This window comes from Castor canadensis, chromosome 1, assembly GCF_047511655.1.
Source record: "Castor canadensis chromosome 1, mCasCan1.hap1v2, whole genome shotgun sequence".
NCBI lineage: Eukaryota > Metazoa > Chordata > Mammalia > Rodentia > Castoridae > Castor > Castor canadensis.
The window spans coordinates 35,228,035-35,248,165 of NC_133386.1; the positions used below are offsets into that span (position 1 = coordinate 35,228,035).

The 20,131-nt window shown below is 32.8% G+C and overlaps 1 protein-coding gene across 16 annotated transcripts in view; it reads left to right on the forward strand.

Moving 5' to 3' along the window:
• The window catches only part of Ptprk (protein tyrosine phosphatase receptor type K), a 504,921-nt gene that overhangs the window by 459,822 nt on the left and 24,968 nt on the right, over positions 1-20,131 (forward strand). For 3 of the 16 annotated variants that reach the window (XM_074075007.1, XM_074075016.1, XM_074075045.1), the window contains exons 14-19: positions 2,470-2,608; positions 3,584-3,625; positions 5,595-5,624; positions 11,045-11,205; positions 17,318-17,502; positions 19,186-19,273. In XM_074075007.1, coding sequence (XP_073931108.1) covers positions 2,470-2,608; positions 3,584-3,625; positions 5,595-5,624; positions 11,045-11,205; positions 17,318-17,502; positions 19,186-19,273 — 645 coding nt within the window. Of the gene's footprint in view, positions 1-2,469; positions 2,609-3,583; positions 3,626-5,594; positions 5,625-11,044; positions 11,206-13,110; positions 14,082-15,032; positions 15,045-15,922; positions 17,247-17,317; positions 17,503-19,185; positions 19,274-20,131 lie in introns of those variants that run through there. The other 13 variants (XM_074075030.1, XM_074075037.1, XM_074075028.1 and 10 more) reach the window with 11 other exon arrangements.

A 20,131-nucleotide genomic window follows, 5' to 3' on the forward strand; every position in this document is an offset into this window, starting at 1 on the left:
AACATGAGACTGCATCTGAAAAATAAAGAAGGGAAGGAGGGAGGGAAGAAGGAAGTTATCACATGTTAACAATGTATTGAATTAAAGTACAATATTAAAAATTGACCTTATCAAAGAAGAACTGACCTTTCAAAGCATCATCAGAAACATTTAATTCTGTAAGTCATATGCGTCAAAAAAATCACAAAGGGATTATTATCCTCTGAAAGCCAAGAATAACTTAGAATCTGAGTACCCTTTAATTAACAAATAATGAAAATTTGTCTCATGAACAAAATTTTTTGTAGGGTTTTCTAATCAAGCATTCTGTTTCTATTCTATTTGAGTAAGTATCTGTCAAACCCATTTAATGGGAGTCTGCATTTATGGAAAGTGCCAAGTTATGGAGGAAAACTCCCTTCCCAAACTAAGGGGGAAAAAGCTGAATGCTTACCTCTTGCTTAAGAATAACTGTTACCAATTACTAGTACTTGAGGAAGTTTTACCTATGCAACTAAAATGGTAAGATAAAGTGAACTTTATCTTTGTTTTACCCAGTTAATTGTGTTTTCTTTTTCCAAATTATTTCTTTCCCATAGTTTAGCTTTAAATTACCATTTTGTGAAATAATATTAATACTTTGTATATTTTGTAATTTTAAATTTCATACTTTGGAAAACTAAAAGTGAACCTGTTAGTCTTTTTGTGGCAGAGACTGTGGCTGGTGAGAAAATTGCAGCAAACGTGGAGATGTGGAACTGGAGGGGGTGGGGGGAAAAGAAGCCCAAGAAGAGAAGCTAAGGAAAGGACTCAAGTATAGAAAAAGTAGATAACGTTGTAAAGAGAATGAACAAATTGTCCACTGGAAACATGAGGTCAGGTTTAGAGCTTTTTATGCATTCATTCAGCCACCATCTCTGGACTCCAAATGCAAGGTGCTGTGATTAGTACCTGAATACTGTTTCCCAAATATGCCTAATCCTAAGAGTCCCCACCACCATCCCATCTTTTGCCATGTAGATTCCTAGCAACAGGAGCCATAGACCTGGAAATTTGAAAAATGCTTTGTTAAAAAATAGAAGATATATTAGATTTTGTTTCTGTCCTTGAGCAATTTGTAATCTATGCTTAATTCTCTACGTGTCAAGGTTTTTCTATCTGTAAATTGTAAATAATAATACTTTTCCCATTCAAAGTAAATGAGGTAAAAGTAAAGTATCTTCAGAGAGTTTCTAGGGCTTATATATTGATTAAACTTTCTAATTTTAATTGTGTGTGTACAAGAGGGGGAAGAGTGGCTTTGAGAAAGAGGGGAAGTGAGGGAAGTAAAGCATCAAGAAAAAGAATCATCATCTCACATTTGTTCCCCGTGTCTATGTATTATCTGAGTTCTCTTGGTGAGAGAATGTGAAGTGTTGGGTATATTGCTTTGCTTATTCTTTTCTTCTGCCAAATTATTCACCTCAAATCTTACAAATTCATGCCTCTAGGAGTTGGGCTAAGCATTTACTCAACCTAACCCTGTGTCCCAGGCAAGTGTTAGTAACACTACATTAAAGCACTGGGCATTGAGTCAAAGAGGGGTTATTTTTGTTTTTGTTTTCATTTCCATCTTCTGAGACAGGATCTTGATATGTAGCCCAAGGTGGCCTCCAACTCTTGGTCCTCTTGCCTCAGCCTCCCTTGTGCATGATTGCAGGTATGTGTCACCATATGTGGCTAAGAAGTATTTTCTGAATGAACTGATAAAACACACAGTCTGACCACATTTCTTTGTATTTTGCTATTTAAGAAAGAAAATTATATTCTGACTTTAAAGAACATTTGGAGTAAAATAGTTTACCATTCTTTTATGTTAACGGCAACCGTGCAGTCTGTGATCAGATTTCCAAGGTCATTGTGTCCCTCTTGGAAGAATCCATAGCAGGGCACACGGGTATAAATGGAGTTTATTAAAAGTTAGGGAAGGGAAATACAAAAGAGGGAGCATGGTGGGCACAGGTGGAATCTGGAGTCAGAGAGAGCATTCTTCTCCAGGTGCTTTTAAAACTTACGCTGACCTAGGGGAAGGGCAGAACTGGGTGATACCCATCCAATATTCAGTGAATGGGAAGGAACATGGTCAATGCCTGGGCCAGGTGAGGGTGGTCTGAGCCTCCCTGAGTCAGGCTGGAAAATTTTACATACATACAATATTAAGTCATATATTTTCTATGAGACCCAAACGTTCTCCAACTCTAGCCTGCCTCATCTTGATTGTACTTCTGGGTATTTAGTTGTTGTTGCTTAAAAAAAACAAAGACAGAAAGAAAAAAACCTATAGAATGAAAGCTTTTCCATTATCTTCACCCTAAATTCTCATGCTGTGGTTTAGCATGCTCCTGTATTTATTTGTTTTGGTTACTTTTTATAGTAACTTTTGGCGGGGGATGATTTTCCTTTCTATGATAATTAGCTACTTTCAGTAACTTATTTTTTTGATTCATTTAGCAGCAGCAACAGAAGAACCAGAAGTAATCCCTGATCCTGCCAAGCAGACAGACAGAGTGGTGAAAATAGCAGGAATTAGTGCTGGAATTTTGGTGTTCATCCTCCTCCTGCTGGTTGTCATATTAATTGTAAAGAAGAGGTAAGACCTGATATTGTCCTGTAATACTCACTGGTTTTCAAATACTTTTTTTTTTTCCTTCAAGCTCTTTTAAATTAGAACAATAAGAAGAGTTTAATTTTAATAAGGTTCATACTTTTTAAATAAATTCTTGTTTGGTTATTTGAAGTTTAATTTTGGTTATAGATGTTTATTTTTTATTAGTTATGAAAATAATGTAAGAAATTAAATTTCTAAAATACAGACATACTTGAGACATGAATTTTTCCTATTTGAAGTGTTACTGTTATTAAGAATAACAAAATACAAATTTTTTGCAATACTTGGACTATAGTCTAGATTATTTTGTACTCTTATTCTGTATTTTTCTAACTTTTGACTGCAATAAGATATGAAATATATAAACATTGTGTAACGACATTGTATATTAAATATTCACTGACTAGAATTTTTAAATGAAGAGTAAAATTTTATAATTGAACATTATCTTTTATACTATTTCAACCACTATCACCATCTTACAGAATTCTATGAAGATATTGAGACTTTCTGGAATTTAAACTACTCTGTTTTAGAGATTAAATTATATTTCTGCTGAAAAGCATTTCAAACTATACAATTTCTGTTATTAAGCTTTTGACCATTATATAAAATGTCATGATCTGTAAATCACTGAATTAGAAACTAACAGCACTACAATTCTTTCCAATCATGTATTTTGGATAATGTTATTATTTTCGAAGAAGACTTTAAAAATATCATTAGATAAAGAGTACTCTTTAACAGCTTTGTATATAGAAGTGGTAATCCTTTATTAATTCTATTGAATAATATAATAAGTGATTTTGCTTATATTACATTAAATCTAATAATATACTATTTCAATTATTTTATACTCAAAGAATTAGCATTAAAGATAAGACTCATGCTACATGTTTTAACAATTCCGTGAGAGTTTATTTTAATATATTGCCTCTTTACAATTATCCCCTGGAGATATATATGTTGGAGAAGACACATCTGCATTAGAAACATTAGGTACGCATTATAGTGTTTTGTGTTAAATTAGCTACATATGTGCTTTCCCCAAATAGTGCTTTCTCTTTTTGCTGTTGTCTACCTCTGTGGTTGGAAAATACATCATATGTGAGGCAAAAAGACTTAGGTATTTTAGAAACACAAATTTTCCAATAAAGATCAGTAAACTCATGGAATATAGCCTGCATATCTTATGTCTGTCTAGTTTGAATTTGTATTTGAAGTGTGAAAAACTCAACACTTCAGGGATAACTCTCTAAAATTGCTTCAAAATCCAAATTATCCTGGTCACTTCAATTTGGATGCCTGGAAGTGGCCTCAGATTATGTCCTCACACAGAATTAGATTATTCTTAGTTTTACTTGTTATTTATTTGAAAATACTTATTTGTTTTTTATTGCTGTCCTTATCAGTGACTCTCTGTTTCAGAAATAATAAAAAAATTAAATAAATTTCCAAAACTATGATAAAACAGTTACTAAGCAAGATTTTTTTGTGAGTGGGGGGACTAAAATGTTCTGACAACTCTCTAAAATTTCATAATATAACATTATTTTTCTGGTTCATGTTTTAAATGATTGGGTAAATGAGCCTCTATTAAGTGTTGAATGTTTGAGTTTTTATAGTTATGCTTTAATTGATAGAAAAGTATCTAGGACTTTTGTTCTCTTCTTTACAGTTCCTCTATGACTAGGGAAAGGTTTTAATTTTATAGATGGATAAAGTTCCATAGGTTACTTTCTGGTGTATGGTGTTTCTAGTACTGTGTCTAAATTACTTAACTCCTTACTTACCCAAGCAACTTTGAAATGACTTTTACTCATACATAGTGTGTGTCACACATATATAATATATGATTTTAAACATGAGTATATTTATTATAAATACACAAAAAGGATAGTTATTATAGCAGTATTGAATCAAGTTTACCTTAAAATTTTTAGGATAGACTGTAGTTTCCCTTTAAATATAGAAATTCATGTAAAAAATAGAAAAGCAAAATACTTTAGCTTCTTATCTGCATTTTTATGGGAAATTGTTTCTGAAGACTTTTTCCCATACTGGGAATGAAATATGTAGGTATATTTCTCACATTGAAAAAAGTTCCATGTGTTTTTGGTTGTTTTGTAAAAGAATGGTTTGGAATTCAACTAAGTAAAATTTTACAACTGAGGGTATATATAAAGTAAGTTTTTAGGCTATGAAAAGGGATATTGCATCATTCAGAACGCAATGTCATTTTTTAATTTAATTGCTCTTGAATTATTTCCAAATGTATGCCATTTTCCATTGATTGTGTATTATATTTTAAATACGCAGCATGAACATATTAAAAATTCCAAACAACAACTTGAAATTATGTTTCAGTACAGTAAATGTTTGTGTATGATACCATGTTCACATGCATCTACTGTAGAAATACCTTTGTGTATATATAGTATTTGGTACATATGTATATTCACATAACACATGTATATACCTGTGTACCATTACAGTATGAGTTATTTATAGAAATTTAGGTGTTACTTTCCATATATTATATATTAACAAAATAGATCTTTATGTTTTGCATCTAAAGAAAAATAGTCTATTTAGTATATAATTCTTTACACAGCTGTTCCATCTGTCATGACATTTAGATGGTAATGGATACTTTACTGCATGTTGAAAATACACAATCCATTTAATTTTTCAATTTTTGGCAATAAAAGAAATGTCAGCATGTTATTTTTTCCAAATTATGTACTTCAAATTTTATTTTATATTGCATATCTGTCTGTTTAATTGCATGGCAAAAGAAATCTAACAGTGCATGGGCAAACTGAAATGCAAAGCAAAAAACATGAATTTTATTTTATTTTGTTTTATTTTTTTAACGCACATTTTTCTGCTTTATTGAATGTGACAAAGTCATGCTTTTCATTCACCATTGCTTCTCTTTTTCCACTGTCTGTGATTTGCTTGCCAGGAGGAGCTACTATTCTTACTCCTACTACCTGTAAGTAGAAAATGGGTGATGTACGACTTTTCATGTGTTAAAGATGCAGTATCCCTTTTCAAAAAAAAAAAAAAAAGACATGATATTTGTAATTTTGGTGATGTTTCCAAAAATATGTTTTTCTAGACCCTAAAACTATTAACTATTATCTATTTTAGCAATCTTTTTAAAAAGGGATATTGTATTTCTGTATGTTCAGCTACTTTTAATTTTTATTTACAATTTTACGTAAGTAGCTTTATTCTACAGCCAAAAACATCATTTAGTAACTTAAATCAATCTATACTTTATTTCAGCAATATGGCACTTCACTCACCTGGTAAAGAATGTGGTTATAACTCCGTAATCCCTCTCTTTATGTAATACTGTTACATTTGAGAAAATGAGCCAAGTGATATGTTCATAGAAGAACATTCAAACTGACCTCATGGGACGCAAATCAAATCAGGTCTGCAAGTGATAGTATCTCTCTCCACAGTGCCAGGAATACAAGAGGAGTTGTAAGTTCAGAACACCTTTGCTGGCCATTAAGACACTCATTATGCTTTTGTAAAAATAAGTGGACAAAATCATAATGTTGCAGGGAATAAAAATCCCTTTTCAGAACAGAAAATTTGAGCTTGTTCATTAAAATTTAAATAGGACAAAGACTTTATAAAACTAAGCAAAAACAGAACAAAAACCTTCTTGTCCATCCAGTCAGGAAAGAGCACAGACTTCACATTATCTCCTTTGCCCTTCCAGAGCCTACAACTAGCCTAGAATTAGGTGTAGCAAGCTCATTTACATAAGGATAGAGGAGACAGTCCATTCTCTTTTCTGAGTCATTTTCAGTTTATCACTTTAGATGCAAGACTTTGGATCTATCCAATCCAAAGGAATGATGTGACAACCCTGAAGGCTTAAGGATTAAGTATGTTTGGGGCATATATCCTCCAGCATTTATATCACTAGATAAATTTAAGCTAGCTTTACAAACAGAATTTTATGATTCAATCACTATAACACAATTCTGCCAACATTTTAAATATTACAAACATTTGGCTTCCTAAAATCTGCTAAAACAAGCAGGTGTAAAATAACAGTGCTCCTAGCTTATTGTGATGAATCATAATATGCTTGTTAAATCATGTTTGATGAAGCCAAAGGTAATTAACTGTACCATTTCATACAATGATGGAATACTTTTCCCCTTTATGGCCCACCCATACATCCACCTGCAGAAGTTTATGCTGTTGGCTGCTTTGATAATGAAAGTCATTTGCACATCTGTCAAACTCAAGTACTTTCAAAATGAATTGTTTAACTGTCTTGAAGTACACAATGCGTGCTTGGTGCTCAGCGGAAGACAAAGCACGAGACATACTAGAACCAATAAGTATTTAATTATGAGAATGTCAATAATCCTACCATTAACTGTCACTGTATCTGTAGAATTAGAATAGGATTCGTTTTTTGGTACATAGTTAACATTTCTGTATTCTAGACAATGTAACAGATTATACTTATGTTATTGTGATTGTTAGGCCTACTGATATTTTAAATCTTACCTAGCAAGAATATCAGAGACATGCTTTGAAGGCTATTTAAATATACCTAGTGACACTAATCTGAGTCAGAGTTTTATTTTATAAAAGTAGAAATAAACTAAAGTGGAATTTAGAAAACCACATGTGATCTTTGAGCTAATTTTCCTTGGCATTGTGTCATAGTAACTGTTAGGTCTTTATGAAAACACTTAACACTGATATTAGTGTTTCTCAGTTTTGTTTTAACCTGAATGAAAGCCTACCTCACAGGGCTGTTGTGAGGATTAAGGTGTAAGAACCCAGCTGATAATACCATGTCTTGCAGATATCTACAAAAGTTATATTCTCATATAATTTGCTATCAATCTGTTTGTGAAAGTGAAAAATAAATCTTTTATTTCATGAAAACTTTCACTTTTCGTGCACTTGAAAAATTCATTATTTGTTAATGTTCCTTAATCATGAACTACCTAGAAATTATACACATTTTAAAGTCTGAAAGTTTAAAAATCATCATTTCTACTTGCTATTTTCTATATGCCCAGTTTCAAAACATTATTTTGAATCCAAGCTTCAAGTTGTCTTACTTTTATCTAATTCAATCTCTCACTTTTTTTTAACCTTACTGGAGATTGAACTCAGGGTCTTGCACATGCTAGACAAGTGTGCTGTACTACTAAGCTAAATCCCCAACCCCTCCTCCCTTCAAAGAATGGAGTTCATAGTCAGTAATGGTAAAATGATTCAATCTTAATCCCTTTTACCACAAAATAGCTTAAGGGAGCCCTGAAATATAATTATTAAACATCCTAAAGAAAAGATACTTTATTTTTGTCATTGTGACTATTTTTTATTATTTCTGTTTGAAAATGGCCAAAACAAGAAATGAACAGGCAATGAAGCAAAAGCATGTTACTAACATAATCAGACTTACAAAAGAATAATTGCTTCATCAAAATGGGGGGCGAGCGGGGGGAGCATTTCCTCGGATCTACTTACAGACACACCTGAAAACTTACTTCCTCAACCAAACTCTACACAAAATGAGAAATTGGTCAGAGGAAAATGTGGCATGCACAGTATATATAAAACTGACATTAAGTAAAAAACCAAAGCAAATATATAACTCAGTAAGACCAGAAACCCCACATATCATGTAAGGCCCTTTAATACATGTGATGTCATATTTTAAATCCAAGAAAGTGAATTAAATAGAATTATATAGATTTGTGATTTCCTAACACTGTTTCTTAAGCATTCTAACTTACTTTTTTTAAGCAATCCTTCCAAATTTAAGCAATCTTACTAAATTTTAAAGGAATGAATTCTTTATTCTGGCCTCAGAAACGAAGATTGGAAGTATTTCTTAAGCGTTTTTGTTTTAATTTTAATTTGTTTTAAAATTTATAAATTGCAGTACAAATTTATAAATGTACAGCAGTATAACTCAGGGTAATTAGTAATTTATATTATAGTATACTTCATAATGTGACACTAAGCACAGTGTAAGCAAGTAGGTATAATATAATAGCTTAGGTTTTGATACCAGGCCATTCCTCATTGCTTATTAGATAAACAGCATTGGGTAAATTGTTTAACTCCACTGAGCCTCAATGAACTATAAGATTAGAAACCTTCTGCTTTTCTCAGTGGATTGATCTGAAAATTGAGTTAACAAATGAAAAGTGCCAAGCACACAAAAGTCCTAATTATCTATTAAACAAGTATTTAAATTATCTATTAAACAAGTTGGATGCCTGCTATGTGCTAGACGCTGCTCTGAGTGTAAGGATATACAGACAATCTTTCTCTTCCATGGAGCACACAATGGGGAAAATATTTGCAAAGTTATGTGGTGTGTTAAGTTATTACAAAGGACAAGCATGACACTGAAAACAACACCTGAAAAAAGGCTGTATTGGGAGCAGCTGTACAAAACCATCCTGACAAAGTGTCTTTGTCTTTTAGCTGAGACAGAATGGATAGAAGACAGCCAGATATTAGAGGGTGAAGAATGTTGTAGGTCCAAGAACAGATAACCCTGTATGAGGGCCTGGAGGAAAGCTTGGAAAGTGGAAGTCTGTAGGCTAAATATGAACTGGTGATGTTTCATTAGGCCCAGTCACTGTTTGGAAAAGTAAAAGTACTTGAAAAAATATATATATATTATAAACATTCTGAATCATGGTTTGTGTTCTTTTTTTAATTCCAAGTCAGAATTTCAACACTCAGATCAAATGCTAGTTCAGTCAGGAAAGTTGCCCCTTAGCTGCTCACCAGTTCTTCAGTCAGCACCCTCCATGTGGTGTCTTACTTTTGACATGTATTTCTTTTACCTATCTGAAACCTACTCTAAAAAGAAAAATAACAACTGTTTTAGTGTATGGAGCATTTGCTAGTAAATGATGGTGGTGGTGGGAGTAATTATACTTTTGTCTTTGTCTTAAATATTACTAATGCTCTAATTATTATTTCTTTGAAAAAAGAAAAGTCATCTCCAATGCCAAATCTCAGGTTCTGCTTCTCTCACTCAGATGTCAGGTCTGTTGTGTCTGTGAGTTGTGTGTATTGGGGATCTAGCCCCTAAAGACAAGTGCTACAATTCTCAGAGAGAAACCCACTGGAGTACCTCTCACATTGCTCGGTGAGGTTTTAAGGAAACACCTTTGGACATAAACTCAATCTATCACATGAGCCTTTCTAGTATTGGTAGTATATTTACTCTGGTACAGACACTAATGAGGATCATAAGAAAATGTCTTACCTTAAAATCTAGCTGAGAAATGATGTTCCTTAAACAGCTAGAGAATATTTCCAAGGCAACATAAACTGCTGCCATAAACTTAGTGATATTATTTGCTTAGTACAGACTTTTACAGTGTCTTTATTTATATCATATATAAATTCCTGGTAAGTGTGATTTAATTGTTGTGTATTCTCTTAATAGTTTTTTCACTTGCATGTTTCATTGGTAACATTCACAGAGCACACACTATATTTTATATTCTTCATATGTAAGATAAACGGGTCAGTATTTAAGTACTTTAAAAATGCTAACTCTGATCATTTCCAAATACCCTAAATAATTTGTTCTGCTATTCAGAGGCATTAATACAGTGGATATTTTGGCATAGGGTATTCCAGAATAATGACACATTACATTATGCCTTTGCATAGTATTTGTCAAATTTCAATTTATGGTATTTGACTTAATATTATATATACTATGTTGTGCTATACATAATAATATATTATTTTATCACATATATTCATGTGTATTTGAATTGAAGACATTTGTGGTTGATTCTAAAAGACTTCAGACTAGGTTTTAAATAATATAAATGTATTACTAAAAACATTAGTGCTGTACGTGTTGTATTTTTACTGATGGAAAACAGACTTAAAAATGGGACCTTGTTTTGATTGGGTGGCTATAATAAAACAGACTTAAGTTACTTCATTCCCAAGAACTTCTAAAAGTTAACCAAAGGAATTAACCAGCCACCCAGGAAAAAGACCAAAACTTAGTTTTAGCTTATATCTTTCTTGAACTACCCTACTTTGGAAGTATTTATTCCTACTTTCTACAAAATACAGGGTTGGGGTTTTTTTTTATATTTATTTTAACACATTGAAATACAGGAAATGATGAGAGGTTTGGGTTGACAGCTTGAATATTGTAATATCTGACAAATAAAATAGTTTTACTGCAACCAATCAATGTAATGGCTTGAGTGTCAACTTCATTCCTGAATTTATGACCAATTCTAAGTATTTTTAATCCACGTCTGTAACTTTATTCTCAGGCACACTTGAGCTGCTTATTGCTGGTGTCAACTGTTGTTGTTCAAACCTAACACTGAGGGTTCCCTTTTGTATTTGCCTTGGCAGCAAGCTTGCTAAAAAACGCAAAGATGCTATGGGAAACACGCGGCAGGAGATGACTCATATGGTGAACGCGATGGACCGGAGCTACGCTGATCAGAGCACACTGCATGCGGAAGACCCTCTTTCTATAACCTTCATGGACCAACATAACTTCAGTCCAAGATGTAAGTTCTTCATGACAATGTTGAGAAATGGTCTTGAAGCTTATTGAGCTTGCCATGAATTCTTGCATGTTAAGTTTTGAATAAAGACAATAAGAAAGAGGAAAGAAGGAGCTAGAAAGAGAAAAAGAATAATATGGAACTCACAAGAAGGTTTATGTTCAGTCTTGATACTGGATTTAGTTTAACTTCAAACTGTGTGGTTTTTTATTATTAAATCATAAGAAATATTCCATATATACTAGTCACATCATATGATCTGTCATTGCTTTAACTTAAAATATGTGATTTCCTACCTAAAATTAGTGCATATCAGAATTTATAATTATTTTGTCAATTATCATCTTCTTTTGTGTAACAAAGTTTCTTTTAAGAAAAAAGAAACAGTAATCCTCTCTGAGAATTAGTGCATGTGTAAAATGACTCCATTTAAATTGTCCACTACGGATCTAGGAATTTCAATACTAAAATATTAACTATTAGTTTATATGCTCTAGGGTGAAGCTTACAACTGCACATTCATTTACAAGGAACAGTAAAATCCACCCATCCATCTATCCATCTTAAGAGTTACTAGTGTTGATCTGTGAAGGCAGGGCTTTGAATCTATTTTCACCGAAGTACTGTTTAATGGCAGAAGCTTTGAGTAATTATCTCATTAAATTTATAACATTGTTTAATCTTCAAATTTCCTATGAATTTTATTTTCTGCTCCTTAGTGATGTATTTGTTTTAAGTTAATTAAATTTAACTTACCTGATTTTGTTTCTTCAAATCTTCATGTAAAATTGATGTTTGGAGTAGACAAGTCAGCTTTGTCATTGACTTCTGTACACAGAGGCATTTTGTCACAGATCTAGAACTATGCATATCCCAATTTGGAAAACATGGGTGTAAGGAAAGAAGTATACAATAGAATTATTATTACTTCCCATGCGTATTGTAATCATATTTAGTAGTAAGGTTTAAAACAATGCATTTGTAAATTATATGCCATTATATCTTTTTAGAGAGGTATATTTTTTGAAGTGCTCAGCTTGATAAATTTTTTAAATAATTATTGACCCTAAATACAACCTGTCATTTTTCTCTAGTATGTATCTATACCAAATGGAATTTTAAGATGCTGTATGAGTCATTTTGGAACTTAAGTATAATCATCACAGGATCTTTTTGATCTGTTTTATTATTTTTATTTCACTATAAGATAAATGACCAGGACTGGCAGAGTAGCTCAAGTGGTAGAGCACCTGCCTAGCAAGCATAAGGCCCAGAGTTCAAACCTCAATACTACCTCCCCCTAAGAAAAAATGACAAGGAAGAGCATAAAATACTATTACTATTGGAAGTAAATTTTTCTGAAAATATAAATGTATCATCTCTCTAAGTATTTGATTTGATATTTAATAAATTATAAGTTTGAAAACTTTTCTCCAAACTTTTCTATCTGTTGCCTATGTTGGTACTGTATTAGAGAATTTTGATTCAGTCGTGTAACTATAAATATCCACTTATCAATGTAGAGAAAGGATTAAATCTACTTTCAGTTAACTGAAAAAAATTATTTGCCATGAATATGAGATAATTATTTCTGCAAGTATCTTATACTTGATAGATCTAAAATGTGTGCTTTTTTTCCCTAATTTTTTAATCTTTATAATGTCAAGTTGAATCTTCTAGCTTTTTAAATTGAACAGAGTACTGCGCTATAATTATAAATATACCTTTCTTAATGTTTTGCGAAAACCCAAGCTGGAAGAGAGAATTTTACGCTTGCAGTATACAGTAATCAAAGCAAGTTTAATGATTATATTTCTTAAGAAACCAGAAGACTATTACATAGAAAATAAAAGAGTTCAAAATACAATTTTACAGCATATATTCTTCATGAGCTTTGTTTTCCTGCAGTGCCCAATGATCCACTTGTGCCAACTGCTGTGTTAGGTGAGGCCCTATGTCTTTATCACCATGTTTATTTCATTTATTTTTTTGCATGGATCACAACTCCTTGCATGGGTTGTAGCTTTGTCCACATAGTAATTATTTAGAGTGCAGGAAGCATCTTGATATTTAAAATAGATAGTCATTGTCTTATCAGAGACAGCAACTCTGTTCAACAAAATCAGATCTAGTATTTTTGAAATTAGCAAGGTATACTATTTAAAGCTATGTATTCATTAATTCATGGTCCTGTTAGATTTACAGAAAAAGTTCAGTAGCCCCTAATGCATGACTAATGATAATATATCTAAATTAGTGGGATAAACCCAAACCCTTCATCTCCCAGGGACCAATGGTGACTGAATAACTATATTGAAAAGTCAATATTATGGTAGGGAATTTTATAAATCCTAATTTTTTAGTAACAAAAGAATACATTTATAAGTGATCATTAGGACTATGTGCATTTGCTTTAATTTTGTCTTTACTTAGAATTTACAAATTCCAGTAAAGTTGCAAGAATCTTGATGTAGGGTGTGGCATTATATGTAAATATTACATGATAAATAGTGTTGTCTTTCAAAAATTTAAAGCAAGCCACTTAGTTTATCTCTGTGTAACAACTAAGATCACTGTATTGCTGGTGATGATTCAAGCCTTTTCAATTGTAAAATTGCACTATTTTTAAATCTGGCTATGTATTTAAGAATTATATTTTCCTTTCAAATTATCTCCTATTCCTTGACTAATTATATACCAATGGCTTAGGGCCAGCTCACCTACCTATTCACAAGTTCCATATCAATTAGAAACTTTACTATTTCTAATTAAGTTTAACCCAAGGGTGAAGATATGGAAATTATCAGTTAAAAATAACAAAAATTCCCAGATTCCATGTTTATTATTTATTTTTATTATTTCTTACATGCATAAAAACTTTAGCTTGCATTTGTGCATATGCTTTTGCTATATATTCAGTGTTTCATTACACTATAAAATATTTTGAAAGATTACAATTAATTCAGTGAAGTAAAACATATCTTATTCACTAAAATAAATAATTTAATATTTGATATAAAGAATATATATATTCTAAAAGAATCTTTCTTCTACTGCACTTTCCCTGTGATGTCCACATCAATAACTGGAGGGTGGTGAACTGGGGGAGTTATTCCAACTGATGTCCTGATTATGTAAGGGAGGTGACATGAATTATGGTCATTGAAGAAGCATCTCTGCAAATGTCATCTTCTGTTGACCACTATAGAATGCTTATCATTATCAAGTAAATGAATGAAGTTCTAGGAAAGTATTAAACTCATTGGAAGGAAATGTTAAAGTTTCATTATAGTAATTTTCTAAGAGCATATAGAGTTAGATCCAAATTTCAGTACCTCTGTAGATTTACAATATAAATAAATAGAAAATACCTTATATCTTTGTTTTTCCATCTTTAAAACTATGTAGTTATTCCTACCATACCTTTTTCAGAGTTTAAACAATTACTGTAATAATTTTCCCTGTGAAAAGGGATATTCATGTTTAAGGAACATAGCATTAACACAATAATCATATGATGTGTTTCATTTTATTATACATTTTATTTCATTTCAAAGTCAACCTGCTTGATTTTTTAAAAAATTGGCATTCTTTAATAAAAGCTAAGTCTCATTAATCATGTATCAAAATAATTTATTACATAATTTATTAGAGTCATGGTGTTTATAGTTGTTTTGCATCTAATTGATTTTATGTTTACAAAGCAGTTTTTGAAATCCTTCAAATATTGCTTAATATTAATGTCTACTTAATGTTTTAAAAGGGCTTAGAAAGTTTTCATATTGATTCATATTTTTTTTTGTGTGTTTTACTGCTTCATTGGGTTTAAGTCCCTATAACTGGTAAGTGTATTGCAAAGAACTCTAGAAAACCTTTCAATCAAGTATATAGTTGAAGTTATTATTCTTAAATGTGTAATAAGGATAATGATTAGTACATGTATCCTCACTAGCAGTCACATTATTAGGTGGTTTAATGAGGTGGAAATGTATTGAGATTAATAATTCATATGTGATCATTTTAAAAACTTACTGCTGATTGTACTACTGTATTGAAGCTTAATGCAACATAAAGGCACTGTCTATTTCACATTGGGATATAGTCATCTGTAAGATTTGCAATATGGGTGAATTCTGTGTTTCTCACTGAGTCTCTTATAATTGTAAAAATTCTGCTGCTCCAGCAGGTACAGTGTGAGCTCTGGGTTTGCTCCACAGAGCTCTGGCTACCTTATTCCAGCATGGGTGATTGCCTTTTGCCTCCCTGACGTTATCTGTTCTCTACTTCTCTTCTCCAACTGTATATTCTGTGATAGTGCCTGACCACTTGCTTCAGAATTTAATTTTACTAGGGATAGGAATATACTCTTTATGTCAGTCTATTGATTGATTGTAATATTTTAGCAAAGGTGGATCAGTTGGCTATAGTCTGTCTCGTATTGAAAAGAGGTAACACATCTGAATCATGTTTGTTAGAAAATGTTTGTGTGTAGAGGGATGGGTAAAACCTGAGTAAGAGGCACTTATTCTTTTGGAAGGTTAGGTCACAACAGAATCCACCAGGAATTTTTTTTTTTTAATTCAGTGTGGTATTTTTAGAATGAATGCAAAAAAAAATACATTCAACTTAATAAGAGAGGGTAAAGATAAATGCAATCAAGCTAAATTATAGTGGCACACATATCTGATTGTAGGGTTCTTTTTTTTTTTTCCTTCTCCAGGAAGAAAAAATGTTTATCATGGGGACAACAATTCATTTTTTGCCATATCCTATTTGTAGAGTTGGTGATAGAACAGGCAAATGTACCAGCACTTGAAATATGTTTAACTGTTAATTAAATATCATTCTCTACAGTATGCATTATCATTCAAAACAAAAGTTCCCCTAAGAGTGTACTTTCTTTTCTGTTAATGAGTATGACAGTATAATGCTTTTCAAAGTAACACCCCTTAAAACATTTGTTTTTTTAAAGTGGTAAGTTTAAATGTGATAAATATAAGCATGCTTCTCATTGTAATGATTAGTACTTCAGTCATTAAAATACTGTTTATTCTTCATAGGCAAAATGTTCTTGTTCTTTCTTCCTCCTTATGACAGAAAGAGAGTTGAAAGTTTCTTTTTGTTTTGAGCTAACACAATTGGGGTGGGGCCTACACATAAATGTGGGTGGTAAGGGATTCAATTGATTTTAACTGATTATTCATTGAGATATTTATTGAACTACTGACATGTACGAGGAATAAAAAGAAAACTATCACTGTCCCTACACTCTAAGCATTCAGGGTTTAGGAAAGAAAATAGCAAAGTTACAGAATTATTAAAATATAGGGCAAGTGAAATGACATGCAGGAGACCTGGAGGTCATGGAAACAAGAAGTAGCCTCATAACTCAGCCTGCAGAAGCCCACATTTGCTCCAGCACTTCCTGGTTTTTCTCACATGGTGGTCAGAAGAGTCAAAGAATGTTAACAATAAAACCAATAACAATAATAATAACAACAAGAAACCAAGAGGCACAGACTGGATATAATTACCTGGATTGCTTGACTAGCAGGAGGTCAGGGGTGATCCCATGAATGGCCAATGTTGGGGGAGGGATATTGTATGAAAAAGCCAAAGATAATAGGGCACAGGAGAGTCACACAGGCAAGAAGAGCAGCCATGTGGGTATGGGTTGCTTAAAACAGCTCTTTGAGGGAGGTCGGGAGATGGGTTGGAAGAAATTTGTTAACTCAGTCAGCAGTGAAAGCACTTTTGCATTTGACAACTTAGTCCTCTGGTCCCCACCCTATACTGCTATGACTACAGGTTCAAGAAACTGTAAATCTCCTACTTAATTCTTTTTAAAAGTAGATTAGATGTCTCTCTGCATCTCACAGCATCTGTTCTCTTGCTGATATACATATAATGTGCTCTGGTCTCAACACCTGAGCTGAAGTGAAAGGCTTTATGTCTTTATGGGGATGCTGCTCTAGGCCCCATCTGCTGGTATTTCTTCCCTTTCCTTCTGTTATCAGAAAGAACTTAAGGTCTTAAAATCTTCTTTGCATAGAATACATATTAAACAAGATAACTTTATCTCTTTTTTAATCTTCTGGAATATGAAATATGCCAGATGAGAACCACAGCGCTACAGCAGAATCCAGTCGCCTTCTAGATGTACCTCGCTACCTTTGTGAGGGGACGGAATCCCCTTACCAGACGGGACAGCTGCACCCAGCCATCAGGGTAGCTGACTTACTGCAGCACATTAATCTCATGAAGACATCAGACAGCTATGGGTTCAAAGAGGAATATGAGGTGAAAGCTTCAGTACTATATTAAATTTTATTTTTTAACATGAGACTTGGTGAAATGTAACACTTTCCTCCCTTTAACATAGCAAGGGGTGTAATGCCCTGCAGCCTCTCTAATTCATGAATGTACAATCAAGTTTATGTATGGTGAAGGGAGATGGAATTGAAGGAAAAGAGCACTTCCTAGAGACCTATCAGGGTCTTCATTCATTATAAGCCTTTTAAGGTTGGATTTCAAGATTTATTTTACTTCTGTTATTTAAGATACTTTATTAGACCTTCCTTATATTTCACCATTCAAAAATCAAGTGGCAGGATACCCAGCGATCCATTGTACCATTGTGGATTCTGTTATTTGAATGACTTAAGTACCAGGTATTTGTCTGCCTCTTTGGTTACTGTCCCTCTACTAGAGAAGGATGAAGCTATGTGTTTAAATGCACTATTTGCCCTCTCAGGTTAATTTTGTAGGCTATTGGCTAAGAGTGGTAGAGAAGAAAAAGAAAGCACTGTGAATCAAGTGAACAACATCCAGAAACCAAAAGAATACAGGAAATTCTTCCAACCTGTTTTCATGTCCCACTCAAACCAAAAGAACAGGATTTATCTTACAAAGGAAGTAATTTGAACCAAACGTTCCAATAAGCCTAGCAAAACAGAAAAAGTTCCTCTTAACCCTTACTTACTGAGAAATGTCAGTCATTGAAACTTGTCCTTACCCACCACAGTACACACACACTCTTAAGATGAAAGAGTGCAAGCAATACGTCACTTTCAGTGATCATTCAAGATACATACAACTCCATTAAAAATCTTAATTTCACATTTTATCTACAGACTACTTGTGTGCTTTATCTGGGGAGTCAGTAAAATTATCTTTGAATCTTTATTGGTGTTTAGCAATATGCTGAAGCACTATATGCTGTGATAAAAAAATAAGTGCAGATATTACCATATTCTGCCAAAGCTGGTTCTTTTTGTTCATTTCATGTGTATCCCTGTGTACTTTGCTTCAAAGACCCTTGGCTCTTTGAAGACCCCCATTTCCTGTGCTGAGCAAAGTGTTAAGCTTTTTCTGCAAAAAGAAATCTTTACCCATATTTAAATTGCTGCATATCATAATTAAATCAATCAACAAATTCATCTGTTCCCACACTCTTGGAGAAGGGGACTTTAATTTTCATAGTCCCTGCTGCAGACACTGTCTTTTTCATGATCTTTAAAGGATCTGAAATGTGATGTATTGCACATGATTTAATTAATAATTACTGGGGAGCAGTGGGTTTTTTTCCCGTTTAAATGCTAGCACACATTTGAAAGATACTCATTAAAAGTAGTTTTTGCGGGTTTTGATGTATTATTATTCAGTATGTTTTGAAAAGAGTGGTGTTTTTTCTACTTCTATCTCACAAAGTTAGCGCTACCTTGAATTCGAAATCTTTTCAAGGTCCTTTTTTTCTCTAAAGTTATTTTTTGTTCTTTATTTGAACTCAACCCAATCCAAAATGAATACACATGAGTCCCACAAACCAACTTTGAGGTCTGGAAATGAAACTTGTTTACTACTGTAGGAATCCCCGCCTCCCTAAGAAAGTGGCTTTTACTATTTTAATCTTCAGAACCGATAAGCCTGTTTTGAAAATGAAATTAAATTCTGTCTACTTGTTAATTCTTTTCTTTTTCCCAGAGCTTCTTTGAAGGTCAATCAGCATCTTGGGATGTAGCTAAAAAAGATCAAAATAGAGCAAAAAACCGATATGGAAACATTATAGCATGTAAGTCCCCATAAAATTCTTGGTGAATGTATTATGTGCAAAGATATGTAGTGAGTTGCAATTTTCCTTATATGGTTTTAAGTTTTTAGAGAATCCCAGAGGATTTGTTATAGACACATCTGTCTATAATCTATTTAATATTAAAAATATCAGCAGTCACCCTGAATTTGCCATCACCCTCATTAATTAAATTGAATCAGACTTTATCCTATGGAAAGAACTTGTTTGATTTCATGTTTGGATGTAAGTACATGGGATGATGTATTCAACTGAGGGTATCAGTAAGATAAAAAAGATCTTTTCAGTTATAAATTACTATAACACTCCTACCAAATATATTCAAGATTGGAAGGTTATTCTTTCCACGTACCTTTATTCCTCACTTGGAGCCAGGAGCTGAACTCCAGCTGCTGCATGTTATTCATCAATTGGGACTTCCTCCTCATTAAGTCTTCACAGTGTATACATGAGAAAAATAAAGTCATTAACCATGGGAAACCACAGAAGCAGTAAGGAGAGTAGAGAGTTTAACTTGTAATTAGCTGCTGATCTCCTCAGACCATCCTAGTTTGAATTTAAATAACTTAGAGTACCTAAAGTACATCAAAACTTACCCTTGACTCTCAAGAAATGAAATAAGAGCAAGGTTCAAAATTCATGTTCTCAATCTGTGGTTCACTTTGCTGAAGTGCAGAGGAAAGGGATCTTACCCATTTAAAATCGCATCTAAGAACAATAGGAAGTTAGGCAAATTCATTGCTCTACTTCAGCAATGACTCATCAGACATTATCATGTTCCCTACAAGCTTCCTAACTATGGAGATGAAAGTTATTGAACCTGTATTCCTAATTATAATT